The sequence below is a fragment of the Limanda limanda genome, chromosome 4 (assembly GCF_963576545.1).
Source record: "Limanda limanda chromosome 4, fLimLim1.1, whole genome shotgun sequence".
NCBI lineage: Eukaryota > Metazoa > Chordata > Actinopteri > Pleuronectiformes > Pleuronectidae > Limanda > Limanda limanda.
Genome location: NC_083639.1, coordinates 9,804,722 through 9,821,634, shown reverse-complemented (window position 1 = coordinate 9,821,634; position 16,913 = coordinate 9,804,722). Strand labels below are relative to the sequence as shown.

Below are 16,913 nucleotides of genomic sequence, written 5' to 3'. Positions count from 1 at the left end.
TGCCAACTTTAGTCCCAGAAAGACAGCAAGTCTGCACATTTTCAATTTATCTTTTTTGATACACTAAACCATGCATCTCCACACTCGTGCACGCCCACAGTGTTACCTTTCTAATGAAAACAAATGGAGCCACACTCATTTGCTTTAAAGGCCTCTTTTAACTAAACGGGCAGTTAGGAATCACTGTCTGACTGTAATTTGATGTAATGAAACACGGATGACTGTTGCAGAAGTTTTCTGAGAATTGCAAATCATGAAGAATATAGATGAGAGTAAGAAGAGTTTAAAACACGTGAGCATTTTTTATTTCCAATAGTTTAATCACAGCATATAACAAGTGAGAACAAGGCAGTCATATCAAAATAAAGTGACTCGGAGGATTGTCCATACGTGGCTCTACATGTCAGACGTAGCCCAAGATGTCTTTGCAGATGATGGGCTTTCGGCTGCCCGACTTCATCAGGGCAGCGAACTGGTAAAAGTCTGAGTCCAGCTCATTGATGCCTGAGTGGGACTGGTGGAAAAAAGGGACTTTGGGCTGCGACGCCACAACGGGACAGGACAGACGTTTCTGAGCATTATCAGTTCTGTTCAGATGAGCCGAGTCCGTGGATCTCATCTTCACCCTCTCCTCCACAGTCTTAGAAATCCCGGCAAGTTTCCTCCTCATGTTGACAAAGAAGCCTCTTCCCGGCCTGGGTCTCGAGTTCGGCTTCAGGTCAGCGGGCTCGGCGAAGTCTGGCAAATCCATCCAGTTCTGTATCAGGTCTGCAAAGCTGTTGTCCCCAAGGACCAGAGGCTGGCGGTTGCGTCCCCTGGTCAATAAAGAGTTGGTCCAGTCCTCTGGGTCACTGACCTCAAACGACGTCCACCTCTCTAGGCAGGCATCGGAGGTGGATTTGGGTCGGATACGTCCGCTCGGCGCTCTGTTTGTGCGCAGGCAGGCTGAAGAAGAAACCCGCACGTTCCTCGTCCTCCTGAGAACAACTCCTTCCTCCTGCCACGACGCCTCCGAGTAGCCCGAATCAAACTCCAGACTCTTGTGGCTGCTGGGAGAGGCCAGGCCCAGTCGGAGGCTCAGACCCAGCCGGCTGCTCGACTCGTCCTCCTCCGCGTCCTCGTCTTCTTCCAAGTGACTCGCCAGGCAGCAGGCAGAGTCGTATGTGCTGGCGGAGCTGGAGTCAGACATCCGCAGGCGCGTGCGGCGCTCGCGTAGCATCGCACGCTGCTGACAGGCCCGCGCCAGCGCTGAGGGGCACGCTAACTCCGGGAGTCGGTTGCAGATGGGAGCAAGCGGTTGTCGGGCTGCGGGACAGGTCCTCCTCAGCTGCTTCAGGTCCTGCAGTGACCTCATCATGTACTGCATGTGCTCCCGCAGGCAGTCCCCCGAGTCCTGTACGCAAAGCTGAGGGAGACAAAGCAGGAAAGAGTCAAACACAAGTCAGATACAGGGAGCTAAGGCGGGTGACTGGAAAGATTCAAAACCTGTCTTATAATAACAGGAGCTGAGTATCAGAGCTCCGTGGGCAGGCTCGGGCACGCTCAGCCTGACAGACACATTTCAACACAAAGCACATTGATCTGTCTGTTCATTGACTTGACCACACCAACAAGTTGAGTGAACTCCCTGTTGACCTACCCTGCACTGACTCACGGGATTCAACTAAGACACATGTTATTATAGAGCGAGAAGCGCTAACGTCCCACCTCAGATATTTATCTACGTAGTGCGACAACTCCAGGGCTCTGAGTAAAAACATCTGCAGAGCATCAAGGGGAGACGGGATCTTTATTTAGTAACAGGGGTCCTGTCTCTTTAAGGGTGCAGCTCACTTGCCTATATGATTTTCACCAGTCACACCGACTATAAGGTGCATTATACAGCTTTTTTTCTTCTGTGTGCTGATTGGTCGGAATTAGCCAGTGAGCGGCGGAGGCTCGCTCTCAAACTCAACCGGCGCATGAGAGATCATGTGACAGATTGTGAGAGAGAGAGGGAGAGTTTGGGAAGAAAATGCAACGCTAATATTCTTTGTAAACCTGGGTGACATCATTATTAACACACCCTGTGCCCAGATTTAAACTAAACTTTTCTACGTGGGATGTTTGCTTCTTTCAACCTTTTTAACAAAGTTTTGAATGAGGAGAAACACAGGATATAAACACCCGCATGTGGCTGTAGATCTCACATCCAGTACAACAGCTTCTCTCCTCCTGTGATGCCACGACACAAACACTGTAACCTGCACGACCTGTCTGCTCTGTCCCACCACTGTCCAGTAGAGGATCTGTGACCCTTGCTCAGAGACCCTCTGCCCCATTTTGTTTTCATCATAACTCTGCTAGATGTGGCAAGAACTTGAGAAAGTAGCCAGGAGGCACATGCTCATGGACCAAGCAAGGAATGTGATTCACATATCAAATAAAAAAAAGGAGAGCCAAGAAAAGGACTTATCTCATAATGAACAGTGTCTACTCCCATGTGTATAAACGGTGCATGTCTGCTTAACGGTTCCACTCATCCATCTGCTGCATGAACAGAGGAGAATAATCAACTGTCCCTGTTAGATAGGCAACTGTACAATCTGAAAGCATCAGTGACAGTTCAGCCTTCTGCTGCAGAGCAGATGTTGCAGACATATGTTGGATCTTTTGTTCAGATCAACACAAACACATTGTTCACTTTGTAGGGACACATGTCTGGATGAAGGTGTCACTGCTCTATGCATTTTTTGAAACACTTTTGTAAGCCGTTTTTTCTGAGAAATTCCATTTAAATAAAAGTTTATAACTATTGAAAAAAAAGTGTAAAGAGAGAGAAAAAGAAAACTCACCATTTTTGTCGTTCTCATCTGTAAGATTGAGTTCCTGCAAGAGGAAAGATGTCGTTGTCACGGAGCCGAGCTGCAGTCAGGACGCGGAGCGGGTCCGAGGCAGATGTGTGAGTGAACTCTCCTCTTCTCTTCTCCTCGTTTTACAGATTCAACAGCCACCCGTGCCTGAATGGACCAATCAGAGCGCAGCATGCTCACGGCTCATTAACAAATCAGCAGCAGATGCAAGAGGTAAAACCCTCTCATTGTTCTGATGTTACATGAACACACCGCGTGAGAATAACTGATCCCATTTGAATATTAGCCCGGTGTTTGTTAACGGTTAAAATTAAAACGAAATGAGTAGATTGTCCTCTTTCACTTTCAGTTTTGCTGAAAAGATTTTAGAAATGAGCTCAGTCAAAATTTTTACAGAAGAGTCCCCAACAGTCCCCTGGACATGGTACTTTCCACTTTCCTTAAAAAAAAAAAAAAAAAAAAAAAAAAAATAGTACATATATTTAGTTCTGGTTTATTTCCCTTGACGTCATTTATTCCACAAGCAAAACAATCCAGATATGATTTAGGTGCAATGTCAAATGTAAGCGTTGGTTAATGTCTGTTGGTGTTTTTGTTATTGCTGCTTGGAAATGTCCCGTGATTGTTTCTGCAAACCAGTTCTCCTACGTAGAGAAATACAGAATCTTTCCATGTACAAAACTTTATTCAAATTTTTTAAATAATACAAAGAGCTTGTTACGCCACTTGATTTTGTTTTCTGTCTTCAAGCTTGAACCTTTTTAAATGATGTGTCTCTGTTATTTTATTTTTTCATCAGGCTGCATGGTTGCACCTAATTATTATTGCTTTAATGATCATTTCATTGGTTTATAGTTTGTACAACAAATGTCAGAGAATTTTGATGACACACACAATCTGAATAATTCCAATACTACCTAGCCATGGACACCTTAAAATATATCATATGTATGCATATGAATAATTAAAGTTAAGTAGTAACCCTAAGGTTAAATTCAGGTTTAGGGGCAGAGATCTAACAATTTATATGTGAAAACAACAGATTAAAAGTAAAACCAGGGGTTAAAGGGAATATCAACATTAACCTTCTAATATTTTTAGTTCATAAAGCTCAATGATGTCCTCTATGCTTGAATAGAATACTGTGAAAACAAATAATCACTTTAGGTTTGATTTACATGCACTTTTTCTCTTCTTTCACATTTTCTGTCTCTTCTCTCTACCTTTAGTCATTAAACTTGTGCTTCTGTTGACTTTATTGCAAATCACTGCAACACAGTGTAAACAAAGTGCTTCAATGTAAATGCAGTTGATCTTCACTCTTATTTGGACATTGAGCCTAAAGTCGCTCCGACAGTCCTGTACTCGACCCTCCATTCACACTGCGGCTGAGTGAATGGGTGCTTATGTAGATGTGATGGGCTGCCCGGCCTGTTGGAAATTCTTCCCTGATGGGGAGTGATCCAGGTCTAATAGTTTCCTGTTCAAGTGCAGATTTAGCTCCACAGCAGGTTCAGCGTTTACATACGGGCTCCAGTGGCATGTCCCAACCTGCTGCAGCAACACGACCAGGTAACACATCGGGAGCAAACGTGTGAAATACAATCTCTGACATAACGATGGGCGTGATAAACATGATCAGATTCATGGGATCTTGTACAAACTGTTCAAATTTGTCTCTTTGAGAACTTCAATGCAAAAGCATGTAATTTGTCCAGATGGAATTCTCTTTATAATCCTTGTATTTTCATATGAGGCTTCAGTTTAAGCTTCAGTGCAGATGAACACTATGAAACATTGTCTGCAGGTTCCTATTTCAGGTTTTCTTTTGTTATTAAAGGACACCATTATAAGGATGGTGCCTCGGGAAGCCCCCACTCTAAAAACCCACCCACTTATATACACTCTTCTCTGTGCATTAAATAATTACACCGGGCAGCTAATGGAATTGTGATTATTTCAATTTTCTGCCGAGGCCGACCTCCATCCCGAGCATCTCTGCTTTTCCAAAAGCCTAATGGGTTTGATTCCTGTACGATGGTGTGAACACAGTCCATTACCGTCACCGATGAATTGCTTCCTCTCCTTCTTTACCGTACTTCATTTTTATAATCACTGTGATGTTTGGTTTTCAGTGTTATCTCGACATCATAAGTATTGTTGCGGTGAAGGCCATTAAAGCTGAGTGCTTCTTTTACACTCCATCAGAAAGACTCAGACCTCACTATGGTGGGTAGTTCTCCAGATTCTGTGTTTGTGTGTCAGTATTACTCATTGCATGTTACAGTCAATAGCCATGATTCAAAGCATCCAAGCTCTGTCCATTCATAAGCCTACATTTAATCAGAGACATGCAGAGCTGTCAGTGCAGATAATCGTTGTCAAGCTTTTAAATTAGCCTGACAAAATTAAAGAAAATAATCCAAAATAATTTATATGAAATCACAGTTGCTTTGAGCCTCTGACAGACTGGATGAGGGTTTATGTCTGGTGGAGTCCTCGGATGTAGAACTTTGGCGCCCTCTAGAGAAACTACTGCTGAACGATTTAGGACATTTTATTCAATAAAATCCACATTCACTGCGCTGAGAACTCTGGCTCTTTTCATTAAATCATCATCCTCTTTTGTATTGTATTACAGTATTAACATTTAGTGTTTTGTTTTTAGTATAAACAACATAATGTCCCTACATTCATTTATCCATATTTGGAGTTTTGAGTTATGGTATATAGTAGCTGTGTTTAAATTTGTGTGTGTGTGTGTGTGAGTCTGTATGTGTGTTTGTTCTTTTCCAGCATTAAAACTGACCTCATCAGGATCATTGGACCACATGGAGACCAAATGTCTTAATGAGGCAAAACATCTTTCCTGAGGTCCTGCTCAATGTTAGTGGTACGAGGTGAACTATGGTCAGATCAAGGTTTGGGTGAGGCATGAACTGGTCATGGTGAACCTTAGGGATAACATTTTGATGAGGCTGTTCATGATGAACGGAAGTTAATGCCAAGTCCTAATAAGGATAGAGGCGCAGACCTGTGTGTGTGTTTGTGTGTGTTTGTGTGTGTGTGTGTGTGTGTGTGTGTGTGTGTGTGTGTGTGTGTGTGTGTGTGTGTGTGTGTGTGTGTGTGTGTGTGTGTGTGTGTGTGTGCGTGCGTGCGTGTGTGTGTGTGTGTGTGTTACCCTCAACAAATGTTCTCAGGCATGTTGACTGTCCTGTGAACACAAAAGCCAACTGAGCTCAATAAACTCTGCTCATTAGGTAATGACACTAAGGTATTTTGAGGTAAGTTGTGAACAGATGTGACTGCAAATAACATTATACACTTAGAGAGGTTGGGCTCATTCAGTGTACAGTTAGTCAGCTGCTCTCCTTCTTTCCATTCTCCTGATCAAAACATTAAACTTGATCTGATAGAATTTCAGTTTGATTGTTCATCCCTCATCACGTGTCATTCACTGATGGTGTCCCTCTGTCTTTGTCCCTGACCACTGAGGTGGGACAGACTCTGGACGCAGCTGCACTGACAGAAGTCAGCAGTTTGTTCCTCAGAGTCACAGACACACAGCCGCTGTTCATTTAACAGAAGAACTGCAAATAGAGCAGCAGTTATAATTCAAGTGTTGGGAAAATCTGTGGTTCCTGACTCTTTGTTTACATTGTACTGTCCTGTAACTTAGTCTCTTTGTTGATGTTAACAGAGCTAAAATGAGGCTTTACCAAGGAACCGATGCGTTGTAATTGAAGTGTCCACTAGAGGGCGCCCACAGCTCGTCTAAAAACGTCTTCAGAAGAAAGTTAGGGTTGAAGTTGGCTTGTGTTGAGATGATAAAACTGAATTATCTAAATAAGCATTTGAGAAATGTCTGATGAAGTTACACCTATGTTTGTATAAGCCTGGTTAAATGTTAAAACCGCTGGTATTGTTTGATTATTGTTTTTTAATGTATTTTATGTCTAGTAGTTTGCTTTTATTTGCCTTCTCTGTTGTTGTAACCCGTGGTAAGTGTTTTTGAGCCTCGTAAACACTGCTATTCATAATGATTGTTATTATTGGAGTGTTTGGAAAAGGAAATGGACACTGGCTCCTTTGCAATATTAGATTCATGTTGTTTAGGCTCAAACACCAGTGACAAGGGCCTTATAAGTAAAAGCTTCACCTGAGGAGAACTTGAAAAGGAACTCATTGCACAGTTCTCTACTTGTGTTTTAGAACAGCCTCCAAACCAAGTGCACCTGACATTCAAGTGAATTACATCTTTTATTATTGTGACCAAACACCAGGGCTGTTTATTTGAAGTGTTCCTTCCTGCACGGCTGAGGATGTAATGGCCGAAATCTGCTCCCTCTCACGCCTGTGTGTGCAATCTAATCCCCCTGCATAACAACAACACAAACTAACGTGTGAGACTGTCACTGTGTTTCAACACAAAAAGATAAACAACGCTGCAATAATAAAACATAAAGCATCAAAACAGAGAGGAAGAACAAGTGTACAATAGTCAGGTGATCTCTACTTTTATTTAAATTAAATCATATAGGACTTTGAAAGCATTTTAATATTTACCAAGAAAACACTAACCTTTTTTTTCTGAATTAGATTTTCGTCTGTCATTAATAATCACTATATATTCAGAGGGTGCTAGGCAGAGAAACAAAAAGAAAAACTATCGGCGCACAGATGGTCAGACGGTACTGAAAGCATATCTAGGATTCGGTTGTAAACAGAAGTCAAGGCACAAACATACTGCAACAGACATGGTAATGGTACTATAAAAAAGTGAAAGAATGTTAGGTACACACATACTTTAAATATCAGTTAGGATTTCATTTCTGCCTGCATGTGAAGCCATGTTTTTTTTTGTTTTTTACTTTTTTGTTTTTTATTTTATTTTGTAGGAATGTTAGATAATTTATGCAGATTACAGAGCTACTATTTGCCATGTTGAGTCATGCAGAACAATATGCAGTCTGGCTATGAATGATGAACTTATGTAAACATTATTAAAAAAAAGCACTTTTACTCTATCAATCATATTTTCTGTCCATGCCTGTGCTTCATGTCTTAAAAAATAAGCTTCATGTGATTAAAAGTTTAATAATTTTCACATCAGAATCTTTAAAGGTAAAATGAATTCATTTATATAAAAAAGTTTTCCTTTGCCTCCTCTAGTAATTAAAAATAAAGAAGAAAAAAACAGAAAAAAGAACAAAAAATAGAAAATAAACGTTGATTCTTTTCTGTGGTCATAGCCCAAAGAGTTAACGATACGAGTGACTGAATCAGCAACTGTTGAAATTCTGCGAGGCCCATCGAGTTATCAGTCTCTTAGGTGGTTTTATAAAAAGCAGATCAAAGCAGGAATCGTGGTTGGCCAGTGCAGTCATTCATGATGTGTGTGTGGGTTCCCCCGTCGTGGTTGTTAGAATGTTCAAGTTATCTAATGAAACACAAAAAAGACACAAACAAGTCAGTCATTTTAACACAAGATCTATTTTGTGACTTGTTAGAGAACTGAATCCCTGTCAGAGTATTTTCTCTGAGCGCACCTTGACTTTCTCAGCTGTGTTATTAGAAGAGGCCACAGTCCTTCAGGTTGTTCTTGATGATGACGTCGGTGACGGCGTCAAACACAAACTGCACGTTCTTGGTGTCGGTGGCGCAGGTGAAGTGGGTGTAGATTTCCTTGGTGTCCTTCTTCTTGTTCAGGTCCTCGAATTTGGTCTGGATGTAAGCCTGGGCCTCCTCGTACTTGTTAGGACCTGAGAGGAAACATGGAGTGAAAAGAGCCCGATGAAAATTAATAAAAAATCAAAAGGCAGTTTCATTTTGTTTCTAATCTGTATAGACCAATTTCAGGTTTGTGTTTCACACATATTACCATTTCATTTGAGCCACAATTTTCACTGAACAAAATATTAATCAGCGATGTTTGGAAACCCATTTTTAACACCATAAGTATTTCCAAAATCCTCAAAGACTGCTCTGGCCATCTGGATGAAAGAATATTGTTTGTTTCATGATTCAAAAGATTTTAAAGATTTTGGATCAGGTGGCGACTCTGTTGCAGAATTATTTTCAAACGAGCTTAACTCTGTCACTTTGATCCTGCTAATCACAGAGTGTGGATCAGGAGTGAAGCCGTATCGTCTTGATCACTCCTGGTGGCCGGTCGAGGATAGGTTATAAATCCCACCTTGTCCATAATAGTGGATGGGACTTGGATCAAACTAGTCATTATACACATCAAATAGATGTTGACGTTAAAAAGACGGTTCCTGGCATCTGAGTTAGTCTCATCACAAAGATATATGTTTAATTGGTATGTTTGGTTTTAATACATTTTTTGATGCTATAAAACTGGGGCACAATATCATGATTGACGGCTGAGACTGACATGTAATTGGTCAAGCAAGTGTATCGGCGGGACCTCAGCGTTTGGGCTTCACCTTTGTAGGAAGTGGGGCCATGTCATCCATCTCTATACAGATTGTTTACTTCTGATACATGAGACGCACTAACAGAGACTAGACATACGATTTGTGATTTTAGGAACAAAGAACCGGTAACAAACGTTAATATCGCAGCCGTTTAACAGAATATTTCCCTCGAGTTTAAAAAACGATATTTTAAGGTATAATTTGAGTTTTCTCAGACTGAAAATTGCATTTTCAAATCAATGAAGCGGTTGTAAAAACACCAACATGAACGGAAGCTTTGTAAATCAGACAGCTATGGCCTCTTTGTGAATTGAGTCTTTGATACAGTACCAGTGTACTCAGGGAAGCAGATGGTCATAGGGCTGTGGGCAATCTTCTCCTCGAACAGATCCTTCTTGTTGAGGAACAGGATGATGGACGTCTCCGTGAACCACTTGTTGTTACAGATAGAGTCAAACAGCTTCATGCTCTCGTGCATCCGGTTCTGGGTGGGACGCACACAAATGAACAGAGATGAAGAGATTATTAAACAGCACAACTAGGGCACATAAAGGAAATGAGTTTGCTCAGATGCCAAACTCCCTCCCCATTCGAGAATTATCCTGGGAACGAGCTTGACTGGGAGGTGATTGTGAAGCTATTGATTTGAAATTGAAAGAGAAGAAGCAGCTTAACTCACCATCTCCTCATCCTCGGCCAGGACCAGGTCGTAAGCACTCATGGCGACACAGAAGATAATGGCTGTGACTCCCTCGAAGCAGTGGATCCACTTCTTCCTCTCTGACCGCTGGCCACCAACATCAAACATCCTGCACACACACACACACAGTTTTTATGAGAGAGGGCGGATGGGAGTATGCACAGGAGGAAAACACTTTTTCAATATGACAGCCATGCCAAGCAGCTTCAAGGAAATGTGTGCGCTCTCTCCCCCATTTCCTGTGAATACAACTCTGCTGCTTCCTCTCTTCTGGGCAGGGAGCTCGCTGCACAGGTCTCATCACTTTCCTGGCATCTGCTCGCATTTTAGTACACTGCAGTTGCTGTGGTAACAGGCGGGCTTAAGACATGGCGGCGACAGGGCTTTCACTCAGATCCTATGTGACTTATTCATGAAGAAGGAGGGAACCTAGATGGATGAGCTCAATCCAGCTGCAGCCAGATTGAACATTATCTCCGTCTAATACTATGAGCGTCATCAGCAGTGAAACTTTTTTCATGGCTCTTCTTTCCTCCTGCCGACCATTTCAGAGAATTTGGTTCATTAGAGACGAACCTGGACTCTCACGGACAGCGCAGCTTTAGGCTGAGTAAGCAGAGCTCATTATAACAGTGACACAGATCAGACTGTTTACTTCTACACTGTGATCTAGAGCTGCTTACATAAGTGAGATGTATCCCAGCTGCACAGAGCTGAAGAGACTGCTGGAGGTAAACATATGCTGGTCGGATGGGGTTTATGTCTTGCAAAAAGAAATAAAATATATAAAGAGGTAATTAGGAAACTAATACTACACGCAGACACTCAATAGAGTTTTTTATTACACATTTTCATTTCAACCGACTCATGTAATGAACTTAGAGTGAAGTCTAAGTAAAAGCTTTTTTTCAATAAATATCTTGGATATTTTCCAAACAATTTCCTTTGCTGTTCTCAAAGCGTTAGTTATGGCCATTGTGCCCATCAGATACGTGTGTGTCTGTTTGTGTATGCGTGTGTGTGTGTTTGTGTGTGTGTCTGGAGGGGGGCTACAACCATCAGATTGTATTTTTACAATGTTTAACTTGTTACTAGCACATGAACACAAAAACAAGACAAAACATTTCCACTGTGAAACATATCAAGTGGGTTATAATAAATAGAGGTTGCATTTCCAAATACATTTTTAAAGTTACTAATGATTATTATCCTGCTGTAAAAACTTTACAGTAGGAGTTCCTGTTGTTATACTTATGCAGGGGAAGAATGAGCTGTTTAGGGTAAATGCAACTCAAGCTCAGCTGCTGATACAGAGGCTGATGTCGAGCAACCAAGAAAGTTTTATTGATTGACTTTCCAAAAAGCGAGAAGTTGCATGCATGCTACAACTTAAGTAAATATATAAATATGTGCACACACACCCATCAATTTTCCTCAGATATTCTTAGATGGCAAAATTCTACAATTAGCAACAATTTCAAGTATTGTTGTTTGATAAATACAAGGCAACAGCATGAGCAGCCATTTTTTCATTATAATATTTAAGATTTGAATGATTACAACATCTGTGTGACATTAACTTCAAACACAGTGATGCATTTAAAAACCCGTTAATTGTGTACATCCTTACGTGGGACATGTTCCAGAAAACTGTCAGAGCACTTCAAACCCGATGATGAATTTCAGCAGATGATCAGCAGCCTGATTAAATGGCTGCTGCCCCCTGCTGAGCTGAGCTGAGCCTGACCTCGTCCTCATCCACACTCATCACTTTAGCTTCTAGATGTCTAAACAGCAGCTTCACTATTAAACATATGAGCGGAGCTGATTGCTACATGCAGTGAAAGTGTTGGTTGTTTTATACAGCACTTGCTCGGGTTAGGGACACTTGGGTAATTTAAGTGAGTGAATTAGTCAGTTGTGGACTTTTGTAGGTGAAATTAAAGTGTGAGCTTCACAGTGTGTCCAGATGTGGTGATTGAACCACCAATAACACGAGTTGTCTTTCTGAAGTTAAGCGTAAGTGGATGGAAACACCAGAAAGAAGAGACGTCTTACTTGAAGTGCAGGTCCTTGAAGGTGAAATGTGTTTCCACGATGCCAGTGGTCTTCACCCGGGTCCGCAGCACGTCCTGCTGCGTGGGGATGTAATCTGTCTTGGCTATCCTCTCCAGGTCATTTAGGTAACTGATGGGACGACACAAACATATCACATAAGTGTGGAATGAACTCTGTCGTCCTCTACTCTCACAAGGGGGAAAAGATCTGAACTTGCAGTTGTTGTTAAGATAAGGGTGCGAGGGAAGGTCGCCTCAGGGGCAAAGTCTCAACTGTTTCTTCACACTGGAAGTGGTCTGATGACGGCGCTTTGCGTCGCCTCAGCCCTGTCAGTTTATAATCACATTACACGGGGAGTCAGAGTCATAGAGCATCACAAGGCTGTTTATTTACCTCTGCTGACTCCATGACAGGTCACACAGACACCCTGTGTCCTCTTAGTTTAAAATCACAACTCCAGTCATTTTGAAATATTAAGGAGTCTTAAATAATTCCTCAGTAACTTCTGCCAGTGGAAACACGTGAAAAGCGGCCGTTCTGATAGTAGCAGTGTATAATCGTATTAGTGATTCTTGTCGACAACCACAGATTTATGTGGTTGATGATGTAATCACTAAATCATGCTGAGTAGAGAGTTCAAATGCTCAGGAGAAAAATACTTAAATCACCTAATGTGGCTTTGGAGACAAAAAACAGTGGAGTGGACAGCCAGAACACAGGAGTCTATTCAGTTGTAAAATATTAATACAATAATAATACAATGTTCTCCTGCAATAAGGGAAGATGCTGGATGTAAGAAAACAAATGTCTGAGTCAGTTGATCTGGACATGTTCCACAAGTTTTGCTGCCAACTTCCTGGTAAGTAAGTGTCAGAGTGAGCCCATGTGAGAATACAGCAAGAAGATTCACAGAGAGCGATTGGGTGAGTCGATAATGCTTTTCACACGTCACAGATGCAAAACTGAAAAAAACTAAAAATTAGAATATCTCGGGATGAAAAAGAGGTGCCATACACGTAGAAGACGCCAACGGAGATTTTGGAGTTGGAAAGACAATGAGAGCTTTTGACCATATTTTCAACATAATCAACTGGATACAAAGTCTGTTGTGTAACAAAGTGTTGGTGCTGAGTGTAATCCCACTCAAGCCACACAGTGTAGATATCAGAGCCTTCACATCACTACTTCGAGCCAGTTTAATCATAATCCCTCTCCCCACGGAGAGAAAGAGATTTAGGCTGCTTTTGTCGCCCACTCCACACATCAGATTCTACGACTCCGCTTGATTTTGCCGTCGGCTTTATAAGCCTTGACGGTTAATTGAATTTTGACAGCTTACACTCTCAAAAGAAGAAGTGAGAAAGTGAAGGTCGACTACAAACCCTGTCAGTCCACTGGAGACAACATGTACCCAACAGGTAGCAAGAAGCCACAGTAGACGTGTGAAAGCCATGGGCAGTTCATATTGTTGCATACAAACAATCAATATTCATTTTATACACACATGTGAAAAGGTTTGGAACATTTCCTTAAATAATGTCAGCGGGATCCATTATTTTCAGCGTGTACAGTGCACGTCCCTCTCTGCCAAACCTAGAGAATGAGAGGAGAGATCTCTGTTAATGTGAGTTGTTCCTTCTCACTCTCTTTATCTCTCCCTTCCTCTCTCTGGCTCTCAGCTTGTGCTCACACATGGATTATACTCCAGTGCCAGGCTCATTTATTCTTCTGTTATTGCGGCCGACTCGCTCAGCGCCCCACAAAGCCGTGATGGAACACTGTGCGTCGCCTGCTTCCACCGGGTCCCCTCGGCTTTAACACGAGCAGAGAGGCAGGGATGTTGTGATTATAGTGGCTGAAAACAAACACAACAATATCGCTCCCCTTAGAAATAAAAAGCCGCCTCGACTGCAAAGTAATGATTCGAGAAACACTCACCTGACAGTTTAAAGCACAACCTGGAGGTGTCATCTTATTGTCAAAGACCTTGTGTATTACACATTAAGAGCAGTTAAGTCCTGCTGCTGTTTGTGAGCAGTGGACGATGCCGAGCCTGTCGGAGATCAGAGTGATCCCCAGTCCTCACCTTCTATCATCAGCAGCCGCTCGCAATAACCTCATTCTTTCCCTGTTATTATACTGGTGCATTAGAAAAAAGCACGGCCAACAAATGCAGCACTCAGAGAAGAGGGTAATTGAGGTAATTAACAACCTGCGGCTGACGGCGGCCACATTGCTGCAGATTAGCAGCACGACAGGTCTCAAAAGTAAAAGTCAGCGGTTAAACAACACAGTAGTGTGCTCTCTATTAATGACTGTAGCTGCTCTCTGTGGATTTCTCCTCACTGGTTAATGTGAGGAGGCAGAGAAAAGTAGTGTGGTGACATATTAACGATGTGAGAAATGACAGACACAATCCAGCACAGAGAAAACGTTTGAAGCAGAGAGGAGAGGAAGATGTGGATGAGATGGAAGAGGAGATGAAAAGTAACAATGAAAAGATATTCTGGAGGAAGTTGAAAGTCTATTAAGGCTCAGCTTCTTTGTGACCAACAATAATGTATTCAACTGTACGCTAAATGTTCTCTCCATTAGAGTGGAGTAAAGTGTCATGACATTACTCAAGTTCAGTTAGCAGGGAAAGTGCAGATCTGCATAACATTTTAACAAGCTACTGTTTGTGTTGTATCAAGTGATTATATGTGTTCAGCTCCAACATGACACTTTGAATGCACACAGAGAATTCACTTGTTGAGTAGCTAACCCTAAATATTAAATATTCCAAGTAATGTTAACATTATTTTACTCTTAAACAACATTTGATGAGTTTGGGAAACAATAATTTCAGTTATTTGTTTGGATCATATTTGATATCACACATCTAATGCTCCTTTCTGCATCACAACCCCCTGTATAAACTTACAACACAGCAGACTTAACTCCAAAGGTAATGCAGTATTTTATGTTGAGACACATTAATCCACAGCAGAATCTTGATGTTATTTTGTGTTATTAAAGCACTCACTAGGCGGCGGAGTCGTTGAGCTGGTACTCTCGGGCCCGTGTGAAGCAGATCTGGACGCCGCTGTCGGCCCACAGTCGCTGGATGACGTTGGACAGGTCTTCAGGCAGCATGCCCTGCTCCTCCGCTGCTGCGGACAGGGCAAACAGCTGGCGAGCATCATCCTGGCAAGGAAAGAAGGACACAAATAAACTCACACACACACGCACGCATATGCAGTGATAACAGTAGGAAGCGTGACATTTTTTTCATATGTCTACATGAGACAAAGCTGATAAGTGCGACACTGTAGGAAAAAGTTTGTTTCCACGTTGGCAATATTCTCCTTGTTTCTTACAATGTTCAGAAATAATGGACCTGAATACATTTTATCATGACAAAATATGGAGTACTTCACTGATTTTGAGTCAGTGTTTAATCAATATCAAGATTAAATAGAGGTTTTGAATGTACAATTTATGTCCAGTATTCTCCTTGTGCCTTTAAGCTTGGACAGACTTTCTGTGTCCACAGAGAGCTGTGGACACAGAAAGGGACATGCTGGACATGCTGGACATGGTATTCACATCCTGGTTTTTCAGAGGGCGACCATGGTTCATGTTTATGCATTTCAGTGTCTACTTTACTGTTAGAGACCTACCGCTCTGGAAGCTTCCTCATAGTCGATCTTGAGGTTCGCCATGGCTTTGATGATGGCCATAATGGACTGGATTGTGTTGCTGTAGACCACCGCTCTGTACTGCTTACACTCATCTTCTGAGTATCCATCCTCGTGAATGATCCTGAATTCAGAGAGAGAGATAAAAAAGAGAAGCTGTTAAAAAACATGCAAACATATTTTTTAAGCCAGATTCTAAATTTTACAGTAAAACCTAATCCTGAGGTCATTTACAGCTACACCCTTACTAGAGAGTGGCTGTGGCTCAGGGGTAGAGCAGGTTGTCTACTTATCAGAGGGTTGGTTGTCTGATCTTGGGATACAGCAGACACACCAGAGGACACAGACGAAGATGTCAATAGAGTTTGTAGGGATAAGAACCGACACCGGTGTCTGTGCGTTTTTAATAAAATCACATGATCTCCACAGCGGAGTTAATACGACACTGACAGTCTCTGTCGCTGCACATTTTTAATATAACTCTGAATCTGGATGAATTGAAAACCTGTCATTAATGCTTTTCTGTGGCTGTCACTTTTCTTCAAAGTATATGTCATCCTTTCTTCATCACAATAAATTATAGTCAACTGTCAAAGGATTTTTTAACATTGAAACTGGTTGAGTTTCCTGTGAAACTCACACGGTTTGTTTATCCATTTATCCTTTTGTTAAAAATTATGAAAAGGAGAATCCTTCGCACTGTATATCTGTCTTTGAGTGTTGTCTACATGCAGTCTAAATGACTGACATTTAAAATGCCATAGCAGGAAAACCACAGGTGACAAGAACTACGTAAATTAATTTAAGTAAAGATCTAGGGCTCTGGTATGTGAACTCTACGGCAAATAAAAATGCCTTTTTGATACCAATATACACATTCAAATTAAAGAATATCTCTTTTATTCCTAAAATGAAATGATCAAACCCTTGTGACAAAGAAATTGAGGCTTGATAATTCAACTACATATATTGATATTCAATTATAAAATACAAACAAACATGTAAACTGTAAAATAAACATTTTAATATTGGTGCATATTGGCAAACAAAGATCCCAATATGTCTATCAGCTGATACTCTCAGCCAACCAACATATGAGGCTCTAGGAATAAGTTGGTATTCATACTTGTAGCGGTATTTCAGATATCGACAAAAATCCAATATGGTGCATCTCTAATGTGAA

The 16,913-nt window shown here is 41.6% G+C and overlaps 2 protein-coding genes across 2 annotated transcripts in view; both read right to left on the bottom strand.

Annotated features, from left to right (window-relative positions):
- Positions 1-277: 277 nt before the first annotated feature.
- LOC132999996 (PAK4-inhibitor inka2-like) lies at positions 278-2,950 on the bottom strand. Its single transcript, XM_061069815.1, has 2 exons — positions 2,835-2,950; positions 278-1,405 (listed from the first exon to the last, which is right to left on the bottom strand). Exons 1-2 carry the CDS (start codon positions 2,850-2,852, stop codon positions 404-406), a joined length of 1,020 nt encoding a protein of 339 aa, XP_060925798.1. The 5' UTR covers positions 2,853-2,950; the 3' UTR covers positions 278-403.
- A 4,403-nt stretch (positions 2,951-7,353) lies between these two features.
- The window catches only part of LOC132999353 (guanine nucleotide-binding protein G(i) subunit alpha-2-like), a 47,208-nt gene continuing 37,648 nt past the window's right edge, over positions 7,354-16,913 (bottom strand). The window contains exons 3-9 of the mRNA XM_061069008.1: positions 15,713-15,854; positions 15,076-15,236; positions 12,051-12,179; positions 9,972-10,101; positions 9,623-9,776; positions 8,402-8,614; positions 7,354-8,292 (exon numbers count right to left, since the gene is read on the bottom strand). Coding sequence (XP_060924991.1) covers positions 8,424-8,614; positions 9,623-9,776; positions 9,972-10,101; positions 12,051-12,179; positions 15,076-15,236; positions 15,713-15,854 — 907 coding nt within the window. The 3' untranslated portion in view covers positions 7,354-8,292; positions 8,402-8,423. The remainder of the gene's footprint in view (positions 8,293-8,401; positions 8,615-9,622; positions 9,777-9,971; positions 10,102-12,050; positions 12,180-15,075; positions 15,237-15,712; positions 15,855-16,913) is intronic.